This window comes from Numida meleagris, chromosome 2, assembly GCF_002078875.1.
Source record: "Numida meleagris isolate 19003 breed g44 Domestic line chromosome 2, NumMel1.0, whole genome shotgun sequence".
Classification (NCBI taxonomy): domain Eukaryota; kingdom Metazoa; phylum Chordata; class Aves; order Galliformes; family Numididae; genus Numida; species Numida meleagris.
Window position 1 is genome coordinate 22,310,916 of NC_034410.1, and position 12,390 is coordinate 22,323,305.

General features: G+C 44.3%; 1 protein-coding gene across 2 annotated transcripts; it reads left to right on the forward strand.

Annotated features, from left to right (window-relative positions):
• On the forward strand, window positions 509-12,255 carry LOC110395075. 2 transcript variants are annotated; one of them, XM_021389163.1, is made up of 12 exons: window positions 509-2,381; window positions 2,457-2,575; window positions 2,851-3,070; window positions 3,772-4,059; window positions 4,851-4,917; window positions 5,767-5,820; window positions 6,652-6,730; window positions 7,605-7,642; window positions 7,726-7,813; window positions 8,402-8,540; window positions 9,236-9,283; window positions 9,988-10,124. In XM_021389163.1, coding segments are annotated over exons 3-12 (987 nt in total). In that variant the 5' UTR covers window positions 509-2,381; window positions 2,457-2,575; window positions 2,851-2,886; the 3' UTR covers window positions 9,990-10,124. The 2 variants fall into 2 exon arrangements, with proteins under 2 accessions (XP_021244838.1, XP_021244836.1); XM_021389161.1 differs by having other exon boundaries at window positions 1,373-2,381; window positions 8,454-8,540; window positions 9,988-12,255.

Consider the following 12,390-nt stretch of genomic DNA (forward strand, 5'->3'; position numbering starts at 1 on the left):
GCAGTAACCAGTTTTCTGTTGCGCTCATTTTTTTCTTCTTCAGACTAAAGCCCATGAGCCATGTGGCTGTGTTCTTAGCTATCACCTTCTAAGAGAATTTTGTTCAGCTCCATGGGCATAAGTACCTTTCTGCTAAACATTGTCTATGTGTGAGGATACCTTTCTTATAAAGCTGAATGCAGATTCAAGGTTGTTTGTTATTTGTGTTTGTCACCCTACTTCCTCCTGTTGGGATATGTCCTTACTTCCTGAGTAAGGCAACACTGACATACAATTTGAGTTGTACATCGTTATAATCTGTGTGCGTTTTTTCAGTCTTTGCAATTAACAATGGTATGAAAAATAATCCTGAATTCAAGTTAAACATTTGTTCAGGAAAAGGAAATAAAGACTAATTTTATATTCTGATAGTCTCAGTAGAGTAATGAAAACATTTAAGCGGTAGAAGCAGACAAACACCAAATACTGAACTATCGATGTTAGAGTTTTCTGCTCAAACCATTTTACAAGCCAGTCATCTCAAAGCACTGTGACATGTTTAGGTGGCCTGAATTCCTGAGCTTACTGCTTCCTGCTGCCTGTGAGGGACAGGGAATGTAAGGGGCCTCCCCAGAGGCAATGCCCCTCAGAGGCATTTCCTTTTGTTGAGCTTCATGAGGTTCCTGTTGGCTTGTATCTCCAGCCTACTCACGTTGCACTGACTGGCAGCACAACGATCAACTGCTCCTCTCTGTGCCATTCAGTGCTTGCACTGTGAGCACTGAAGAGATGATGTGAGTTTTCCACCCGTGTTTTGAAGGAAATCATCGTGGCCTTCAGGTTCAAGTGAGGAAGCTGCATGGCGATTATAAAACTTCGTGGTAAAGAAGAGCCAGAGCGGGGTTGTTGCAGGAGTCAGTGAAATTTACAGGCACGCTGCCTGTGAAAGGTGATGAAGGTAATGTAGCAGAGATGCCAAAAGAGCCCTGCATCCATACCAACACTTGGAAATCTAAGGAGATCTTCATGCCAGAACAGGTCTTTGTGGGGGACATACCACACATTCTGCTGTTCTGCTGTTTTGTGCAAACAGAGCCATCACTGGCAAAGAGGGAAAGTCCTGACCTCAGAATGTGTTTCAGAGACATCAAAACAAATGTTTGAGTTAAGACTAGTTCTGAACAACCACAGATGAGTCCTGCAAGGATCTGCTCCCTTGTCACATGCTGTTTCACATACTTGGAAATGATTCTGACAGGAACTGGAGAGTGAAACGGCAACAACAACCACAATGACTAACAATTAACATCCAGGCCTGTAAAAACAAAAGTTGGTGATAAAATACTACAGAAGACCTTCACAAAACTTTCTGACTGCACTTTGCAACTGAAATGCAATAATTGAATAGATAGATAAATGGATAGGAATAAGAAAAGCAGTTTAGTAGGCTCTGCATCTGATGATCATTGCTAATCAGACGTCAATACCTGTCTTTGATAGCCAGGCCCATGAAAACACCAGCTTTCTGCTGAATAAAATCTGAATGCTGGAAAGTAGTAGAGAATAACTAGGAAAAGCTTGACAAATAATTCTGTCATTATAGAAATCTGTGGTGTCACCATGTGTGTTCCGCTGAATGTCTGCTTACATCAGAAAGATGCAGCAGAACTGGAAAAGTCAGTTCAAGCTGAGGAATCCTCAGCACTCACCTTTGGACTGTTTGGGTGTTTCAGGAAGTATTACAGTGACTGCACAGTTCTTAATACCTTTCTTCTGCAAGTTCTGGCTTTTGGCCATCATCGGAGGTGGGCAGCTCTGAAGAGCCAAGCTGTAACACAATGTAGTTGTTCTTGTGTGGATCTGAAACAGTGCTTCTGAGTGCTGGGAAAAGAGGGAATGGTGATTAGAAAAAGAGAGAGGGATTAGATAAAGAGAGAGAGAGCACACAGCACAGAGGGCTCTCAAGGGAGGACCATGTGCTTGGAGAGGAGGAGGGTTACAGCAAGCCAGCAGATCTCCTCAGCGCTGGGCTTGGAGCAGGTGACCTCCAGAGGTCCCTTCCAACTCAACCCTTTCTTGTTTCTACATCAACGTTTTGCAAAGCATTCAAAACCAGCACTTGAACAGGCAGATATTGTCGGTCACCAAAAGCCAAGGTGAACGTGCAGTTCCTCTTCTCAAAGTCTCAGCTTACTCAAGGTGAGCCATAGGGTATTACACATGGGCTGAGCCTGACAAGAGCCAAAAGAGGAAGGACTTTGCAATATGCGTTCCCGTAATTAACCCACAGAACTTGTCACCAGCTGTAACCTTATATGGATACATTAATTTTCAACATGGCAATTCTGCTTATCTCAGCAAGAGAGTGATCAGGCCACAGCTGAGATCCACAGACTTTACAGGTAGTAACAAAGCAGTTGCTTTTGGTTTCATTTTGGCCAACTCTACCTGCAGGATCTACTCCATTTTCTCTGCAGTCTGTGATTGCTTTCTTGTAGGGAAGAAAAGGAAAGACTCTGCCCGGCCGACACCCAGCGCTTGCCGCACACGCTGTGCTACCGCTCCATCCTTGGTTATAAGTGAGAGATCAACACAGGTGAGTTTTTCTAGGAGCTTATCACCTCCGCTGATCTTCTACTGAATGCGCTTTTAATTTTTATGCTGGGAGTACTGTGGGCAGTCAGACTTTGCAGCCAGCTGATAGACCCAGTGCTGCACTGCCACATATGCAGAGATCACCCAGATCTCACCAGTAAAGAACATGTCTTTGGGAAGTGGTGAAAGCTTTCCCTTGGTCGTTCACCGTGCTGACTGCAGTTGGTTATCCTTTTGGAGCTAGTAGTCACTCATTGCTTTGTGACATTTTGGAAGGTGGGAAATACCAGGAGATAGAAGCCAGCATTGACAATGGCCAGAGGGAATGAAAGGTTCGAGTCAAAGAGATGCAGCCGGACGGAGCAAATCACCCACAAACGAAGGAATGAAGACCTCCTGACATTCTACCTGCGTCATCAGGATGCACAAAGAAGTCCCTGTGCCTGCCACCAAAGCAACATTTTCACTCTGCCGTGTTCTGACTCTGTGAGGAGAGGTAACTGGAAAATGCTGTATGCAGATTCCCATAATGTGAGAAATAAATGTTCTCCAGAAATGCTTTGCTGACCAACAGGAGAGGGTGTCTTTGCTCTCTTTCGTAGCAGCCTGCTGAAATCTACGTTTGGGAAAAAGAGGTTCCCAAATTCAGCTTACGTATTTCAGATTCATTGCCACAAGCTGCCTTAAGGCATGAGTTTATCAGTGTGTGATCTTTATCAGAAATAAAGGGGTCATTGACTGTATCAGTTATTATTCACATGGAAAATGATTCTCAGGGCTTTACGTTCCCAAGACAAAATTAAGAATTTCTACTGATGTCACCTAGGGAACGATTTGTGTGAAGAAATGAATCAATCATATTGAACAAGAGGGAGTGATGCTCTTCAGTAAAGAGGTGGCCACAAGGACCATGAACACAGGTGGTGTGGGGAGGCAGCTGGAACCTCTGGCATGGCTTTGCCCATGAGGAAAACCTGGGAAGAGTGCAATACTGCCTCTGTCTTCTCCCTCAAAAAAGCTTCAGAAACTCTTGAAGCAGCCCATGTTATCATATGGAAGCAAACAGATGCTTGGGTTTAGTATTCTGAGTCAGACAGAGAGCCGGTGCCCAGGACTGTGTGATATTTTAGATTTCAGATGAAAGCAACCTCTCTGTCCACAGCTGGGTTCCAATTATATTTACTCTTCATTAAACAGACATCCAAGTGCTTCAGAAGTTCATCAGGAAGTACGAACCCCATGGAGCTGTTGTTACCAAAGAAGAAGTTGTTATTGTCAGTGAAGACACTGATGTTTGCAAACAAACGTCACCGAAGAACCTCACCAAAGCTGCAAACCTAATGGAAGAACACAGGATAGAAGCAGGCAGCAGAGGCTGCCCAGAATCCCAGAGCACAGACCTTGGGGGGCCTCCAGGAGACACGCCACGGTCACAGCCTCCAGCTCCGAGGGCGGAACCAAAGGATTTGGGTTTTCCCCCTGACGGTAAGTGGCACGGGCCAGAGAGAGAATTGCCAAGTGCAATATTCTGTTGTCAGTGGTCTGGGTTACTTCCATAGTTCTGCAGAGACGTGTGTGGGTAGCTAAGACATGCACCTATTCTATCTGTGTAATAACAGATTTAAACTGAACTTGGTTGTATAATCTTTCTAATCCAGAACAGTTAACAGCAGGTAGAACAACAGTATTACATTTATACAGATTTTTGTTCTCACTACTGTAGAGCCATTAAGGCCTTTGTTAATCATTATATACACAACATCAGCAACCACAATAAACATGATCTTTGTTCCACGTAGAACGTGCCCGGTAAAGATGGAGACTGAAGTCTGCGTTACCTCAAAACACAGTGAGGAGCGGATCCCTGGGCTGTGTCCAGACAGGGCTGCTGCAGGCTGTGGCAAAGCAGTGCAGGGGAATGCAGCTGCAGCGTAGAAGCAGCCCATTTCTGAGGGACCAGTCAGCACTAGGTATACAGTGACCGTAAACAAGGGGCCTATAAGGCTGTTCCAGAGCTGCTGGCTAACCATCAAAAGTGGCAGTGACCCTGCAGCTATAGCCGTAGAGTGAAACACCCATCCACAGGCAGTGCCCCTTGACATCTCATGGCTCTCACAGGACTTCTGATAGCTTCTCCTGGGGAATTCATGACAAACAAGTAAAGCAGGAGCTTTCCACTCTTTCACCACATATTCTTGGGGTAGCATAGTTTTACTCTCTTGTTTTGTTGCATTGGTGGAATGATTGAAATAACATTGTCTACGTGGTCTCTCCAGATTTCAGCAAGAAGGTCTATGGGCTGGCAGCCACTTGTCTCACGGTAACTGTGGGATTTCTGGGCTGGTAAGTTCAGGCGCTGTTCAGTCACTCTCACAGCAGCATCTGCTATGGTTACGCTAACTGGCTGCCTGGGTCTGGGGGATGCTACTCCCTAGCTGTTCACAAGGGAAATCACAGGTAACGAGACCCTCATCACAGCTGTGCAATAGCAGCTCACAGCCCCGGTGCATTTAAATGATTCCATGATCCTTCAGTTCCTCCTCAGAGCACGCTTCCCATGGGGTCTGCTGAGAGGCTTGAAGTGGCTTTTTGCAGCTAGAAGATGGAAACCCAGAAGTCCGAGCTGTTGCAAGATTAAGCTCAGTGGTTAAAAAAAGGAAAATAGGAGAGGCTGCTGCAACCGCTGCCTGACCCCAGCGTGGCAGAGGAGCAGCTCCTGGGGCTGTCGTGGTGTTCTTACGAAGGTTTTGGTGATGTTCAGGGTGTGTGTATTTGCTAGCGATGGCGTCATACAAGCAGAAACTGTAGCAATATGGGGGAAACAAGACTGCTGCCACAGCTATTAAGGGGCCATTTTCAATGTGGAAGGAAGGGATGTTGCCTTCTGCAGAAACCTTCTCACCTTCAGCACGTGGGCTCCAGGCAGCACCAGAGATGGTCACAGGCACTGACTTTTGCATCTGGGCAGCACAAGTCACCCTATGTACCATCACTCATAAAACTGCTGCTGCTCATCCCCATTACTGTTCACCAGCCACCTCTGCCATCACAGTTCCTCTCTCTGAGGGAAGCAGTACTGAGCACAGTCAGCTGGGACGAGCTTATCCCTGGTGCTCCAGCAACCCCGTGGATGTGCTGCAATGTGCTTTGCAGTCTCGTAGGATGCTCTGACTCCTGCTGCATCTTTTACAGGTCCAGGCTGCGGCACCAGCTGGGAAACTATTACTGGCTGTCCTTCACTTTTGTGTAAGTACCCAGAATGAAACATGAAACTGTGAGTCCAGGTAAATGCTGTGATCATAGAACTCTTCAAATTGGAAGACACCTTTAAAGGTCATCTAATCCAATTCCCCTGCAGTGAACAGGGACACCTACAGCTAGATCAGGGTGCTCAGATCCTGGTCCACGCCTGATCTCCAGGGATGGGGCATCCACCACCTCTCAGGGCAGCCTGTGCCAGTGCCTCACCACCCTTATTGTAAGGGACCTTTTCCTTATATCCAGCCTAAATCTCAATATCCAGTCTAAATCTCAAATGATTTGGATGAACAAGCTCTGCTCATCATGCTCAGGGGCTGAAAGGACATAGAAAAAGTGGAAGGCAAAGCCCCTGGGCATGCTGATAAACTGCTTAGCAAAAAGCTGCTAGGCATAAGTTACATGAAGAACAGCATGCTCTTTGTGTTCTCCTCTGGGTACAGCCTTCTGATACAAATCTGCGAATCTTCAGAGATACTCACTTAGGAAAGTTAGAGGTAAGACATCTTTTCTGATGTCCATACAAATATATGACATATCAGGAAAAAAATAAGTTTGTCTATTTACTTGACTTGCAAGTATGTAATTAATTAGTTGGTGTCCTGTTTCAACCAGTACAGCTTGTATAATTGAGACTCCATTTCAATAATAGAAAAATACTTTGGAATAAATCACTGAGAATATTTACTGGATGGATGAACACATGAAAATTTGAATGCTTTACTTTCAGTAATTAAAACTGTTACCAGCTATTTGCTGTCCTTATTGGAGCTATCACTCATTAAATATGTTTTTTGTTTTTTTTTTCTCTGTAACCAGGATGTGCATTGCTCTTATCCTCCTGGGCTCTGCAGCCAGCCAAGTGGGTTCTGTGAATGCCTTTTACACCTTGACAGTGGTAAGCCTATTGCTGAACTCCATGGTTTTTCCTCTTCAAGTTCTCTCACATCTCATCAATTGACACAACATTTAAAATTCTCCTCAGCAAGAAATGTCATCTAAAAAAATCTGCCCGTGTTATTTCTGTCGTGGAATTTTTTTCCCATTCTGTGAGGCAAATGTTCTGGATAATGCTGATCTCCAGCAATTGCCAAAAGGATTATTTTCTCTGTGCAGGCAGACAGAGGTGTGATGAGGGCACTCATAGATGTATGCTGCATGTTTAGCTCTTGGCCGGATCTCTAGAACTAAAGCTGCTTGGCAGAATGTTGGGTGGTCCTGGCCACAAAGCCTCGAAGCTTAACGCCAGGCTGTGAATGCAGTAGTAGCGTGTCCATTCACAGCCCAATGAAACAAGAATGAAACCTGCTGAAATTTGGGCATGGGCGTAGGAAGAAGAGAGAGAGAACTGAGGGCTGAGCTCCTATCATTAAGCTGCAGGCCACCCGAGCCTGTCTTGATGGGGTCCTGTCATACTCCCTTGCTGCTGAGCCATTTTGCAGGTCTTCCTTTTGTCCTTCATTTTCCTAACATGGGAAAGCCTCAGTGCACAAAAGGTCCCATTGCTCCAGTAAAGAGGAACCAGACCCCCTTTTCGTGCTACTGGTCTGAATGCAAAACTCAGGACAGTGCCACTGTTCAGACACCCATACATACAGTTACAGTGCTCTACTAACAGGCATTGCCTGTGGATCTGCCTCCTTTGGGACCTTACCACCGGATGTCTTGGGTTACTCTTAGCAGTTTAATCTAAAACTAAACATATTGAATACACGCAAAGGAAGGTTCTTTTTCTCTTCAAAATAAATGATTTTTTTTTTTTGTCTTTTTAGGCAGCAATTGGAAGTACAATACTTGGAATTATTTCAGAGTAAGTCCTTCAAGCGTTTTTCTTTCACTGCCTTGCCTTCTGCTGGAGCCCTGTGAGATAACAGGTTGTCTCTTCTGTCCTAGCTCCTACGAGTTGGTGACAGTAATGCTAGTTGGAGTAATAACCACAGCTGCAACCCTATTACTGTTTTTATTTGCTCTGAAGACAAATGTAAGTATTAACAATGTTCTAGGTAACTACAAGTAATCTAAGTTGTTGTGATTTTAATGACAGTTTTATATCTGTTTTGACTTTTGGAGTCACTCAGTTCCTGCAAGTTTTGTCTGCAACTCAAAAACTAGCGAAGTAGAAAGAATTAGAACTGAGCAGTCTGTGCTGGAGGCTGTGACACTCATAGGACCAATCTCACTGTCTCTGTCTCAGCTTTGCTCTTCTGTCCACGGGTTCCCTATACTCAGAATGAGAGAATTCAGAATTAATACATGGAATGTGCTCTATTTAAGAAGGGGTTTTACTCATGAATATATCACCACTTATTTGTTCCTTGGAAATGAAGTCAGAAATGCTGACGAGTATCAATGGGAAGGCAGCAGCAGCTGGTAGTCAGGTTGAAAGATGAACAAAAACAGAACAAGAATCTGGTTTATGGAAATATACACTTTATTTATGGACCAGAAAAAGGAGCAAAAGTTTAAGTCAAGTCAGCAGCAGTAGTCTCAGGGTTTGTCTTTATGCATATCGCTGATGTTAGTTTATTAATCAACATCCCTGCACAATGTGTATTGTTTTGGTTCAAAGATGTGCCGGCTAATTGCAGCTAAAACAGCCTTGCTATGCTTGGTGTCCTCAGAAACCCCTGACGAACCTGACCGTATCAACCACTATGAGCATCCTGTGTGCTGCTGGGGCTATTGCCTGTGTCATTATAAATTCATACGTAAGTACCTTACTGGATGTCTGCTTGTTGGATGGGTCGGCCCACGTTGTGCAGTGCCTGTAACAGTTCATAGAATCAATCACTGGGGTTGGAAAAGACCTCCAAGATCATCCAGTCCAACCATCCACCTATCACCAATACTTCCCACTCAACCGTGTCCCTTAGTACAACAACTAAATGTTTCTTGAACACCTCCAGGGACAGTGACTCCACCACCTTCCTGGGCAGCCCCTTCCAGTGCCTGACCATTCTTTCAGAAAAGTAGTATTTCCTAATGTCCAGCCCAAATCTCCCCTGGCGCAACTTGAGGCCATTTGGTCTGCTGGGGTGTATCAGGAGCTTCACATTGCAGCAAGTAATATAAAAACATTTAAATGTGGAGCTCCTTTTCTGTATTAGAGTAAGTCTGGCAAAAAGTTTAGAAAAGGTTAACCTTTAATCATCTGATGTGTAGACATGGCCTGTAGATTTTCCCATATAATAAACTGAGGAGTTTTCTTCTTCCCAAACTGATTGCTGATCATAGTCAGGCATGTGACAGAAGTGGAGTCACACCTGTTTCAGGTTAACTGCTCCATGATTTGTTGTTTTGTTTTCATTGTGTGGCCTTTCTTGGATTCAGCTGGAGGTGCAAATGCATCAATGAAGTCATTTTTACATGATTCTGGCTCACAGTTATTTGCTCTTCCACACAGAAGTTCCAGGCTCTGTTTGCTCTGTTTGGAATTCTAATCTTTGCTACTGTAAGTACACACTGCTTTTTCCATCAATAAGTTCTTGGTGATGGTCTCAAACCCTCCTCCCTGGTGCTGCAGCTCGTCCCCTCTCTGTGCACACTGTGTGACATGGGGGTGCTGAGAGCTGGGCCTGCAGACTGGCTGCTCCCTAGGCCTGGCCTGAGAAAGGCAAACCCCTTCTCCAACAGACTGGGCAAGGCAAACAACAAGCTGCATTTTGTACCTGCTGAAAACAGGAAATATTTGGCTTTGCTGCTGAAGCACACAAGTGATCTCCAGACTACTTGTATCTCCCTGCTGGCAGTGGGACAGCCACGAAACATTTCTGTATACGGGGGTTGCAGATGTGGTCTGCTTCTCAGCTGCAGTGATAGGAATGTATGTCCTCCACATGTTTGTTTCTCAACCTTGCGTTCCAATTGCCCATTGTCTATAAATAATTTTGTAGTCCTGAGGGTTGAACAGCCCTTTATCTCTGCTGGAGAAGAGTTAAGACTTCTCATCATTAATTGGGAATTGCAATCATTTTCTGAAAGAATCCTCTTACTGTAAATCAGACATCGACAGTTCTTTAAATTGTCCCTCTTACATAGCAGTTTCTTGCCAAATAAGACAGATGGTGAGTGAGTACTTCTCATTTGGTGTAATTTGCAGAAATTCCAAAATCCAAAACTGAATGTAAGTGCTGTTTTCTTCCCTTTTCTTACAAGGATCTAACAAGGACAGCGGCTGAGCTTCAAAGTCAGCCTGCAGAAATGCAGCGCTCCATGGACCACGCTGAGGCAGCAGAAGGACTTTTCATACCCATTGCTATGATCTTCTTCTTTATTTTGCTATTAGTTGGTTGAACACACGGCAAAGCCAAATATTTTGTCTGCCTTCAACTTTCAGCAAGACACCACTTTTACCTAAATAAAGGTACATGACAGCTCATTGAGGCATTCTGGTAAGGTGGCTGTGGAATGTATTTTCATGTAATAGTCTTTTTGTGGATGAAAAATATCTTAAGGTACTGTAGAAGTGTATTAATGAGGGAGTGGGCACAATGTACTGAGATAATCTGTAAAATATTTTCTTTACTGATGAGGTGGTCTCCGTGCAAAGCTTAAGGCTGGTCCCATTGATCAATGAATTATGTTGTATTTATTGTCAGAATTGCACTCCAGTGAAAAGCTTATGGACTGCAGAGAAGAGGGAAAATGTTTGAGGGGGTCATGATGGTTACTGTGAATATCTTTTAAGGATCGTCATTTGTACTTCTTGATGCTTACTAATTTGATAGGAGCAGCAAACAGGAATCTGGACAAAGTGAGAGGAAGGAGAGCAAAAGCCTGAAGTGATGCCATCTTAGGATTAACTACTGCAATGTGCTGAGCATGGGTACACATCTCAAATGCATGTAGTGAGTTATTTAAGAATTTGAGATTTAACCCTGTGTTAGCATTTTGCTGCTGGTTTTGGAGTATTACGAGCATTTGGAACATCTTTAACTATTGACAGTATCTCTTAAATGTAGTGCCTACTTCTTTAGTCCATTCACCCTTGTATTTGAAGAGGGCAGAGCTGAGGCTGCAGGCTCAAATACACCTTGTTCCTGCTGTCACAGGTACCCTGGCAATATGATGGGGGCAGTTGTGTGGGGGATGCCTCTTTCTGGGGACTGGGTGGGCATCAGCCAGAGGGTGGTGAGCGATTAGGTTATGCATCAATTGTATTGTGCTCTTTTTGTTGCCTTTTTTTTTTTCTTACTAAACTACCCTTATTTAAAACCATGAGTTCTTTCTCTTTACAATTCTCCTTCCCATCCCGCTGCAGGTGGAGTGAAAAAGCAGCTGTGGGAAGCTTAGGTGCCTGCAGGGTTAAACCACAGCACATGGTCACATAACAGATTTAAAAAAAGAAAATAGTGAAAAGTTCTATATATCTAAATGTAAAAGTCCCCCTACATTCCCTGTCCCTCACAGGCAGCAGGAAGCAGTAAGCTCAGGAATTCAGGCCACCTAAGCATGTCACTGCGCTTTGAGATGACTGGCTTGTAAAATGGTTTGAGCAGAGAACTCTAACACCAGTAGCCATGTACTTGGTGTTTGCTTTCATTACTAGACAGATGCTATCAGTATATAAAATTAGTCTTTATTTCACTTTCTTTAGCAAGGTTTTAATTTGAATTTATTTTCATACCATCATTTATTGCAAAGACTGAAAAACACACACAAATAATGACAATGTGAAACTCAAATGTCAGTGTTGCCTTACTCAAGAATCATAGAACGGATTAGGGTGGAGGGGACCCTAAACACCATCCGGTTCCAACCCCCTGCTCTGGGCCCGCTGAGTAAAAAATGTCATCCTAACATCTAACATAAATCTCCCTTCTTTTGGTTTAAAGCCCTTCCCCCTTGCCCTATCACTATCAGATCATGTAAAAAGTGGTTCCCTTCCTGCTTAAAAGCTCCCCTCAAGTACCTGAAGGCCACAATAAGGTCTCCCCAAGTGTTCTCAGCTCCAGACTGAAACAAGCCCAACCCTTCTTCATAAGAGGGGTCCCTCCTCTGGATCCACTCTAACAGCTCCACATCCTTCCTGTACTGGGGCCCCATGCCTGGGCACAGTACTCCAGATAAGTACAAGGGCAGAACAGATGAGGGCAATCCCCCTCCCTCTCCCTGCTGACCACCCCTCTTTTGATGCAGCCCAGGATACAGTCGGCCTTCAGGGCTGCAAGCACACACTGCTGGCTCATGTCCAATTTTTCATCCACCAGGACGCCCACATCCTTCTTGGCAGGGCTGTTCTCAGTGAATTCTTTTCCCAGCCTGTACTTGTATCTGGGATTGCCCCAGCCCCAGTGCAACACCTTGCTCTTGACCTTGTTAAATAAGGACATATTTACTTTAACAAGAGGAGACCAAGATGAAAAACCCATATAACAGGTTTTAAATCTGCATTCAGCTTTACGAGAAATGCATGCCCATATGTAAACAATGTTTAACAGCAAGTTACTTATGCCATGGGGCTGAACAAAATTCCCTTAAAAGGTGATAGGAATACAGCCATGTGGCTGACAGGCTTTAGTCTGAAGAATTAAAATCGAGTGCAAAAGAAAACTTTTA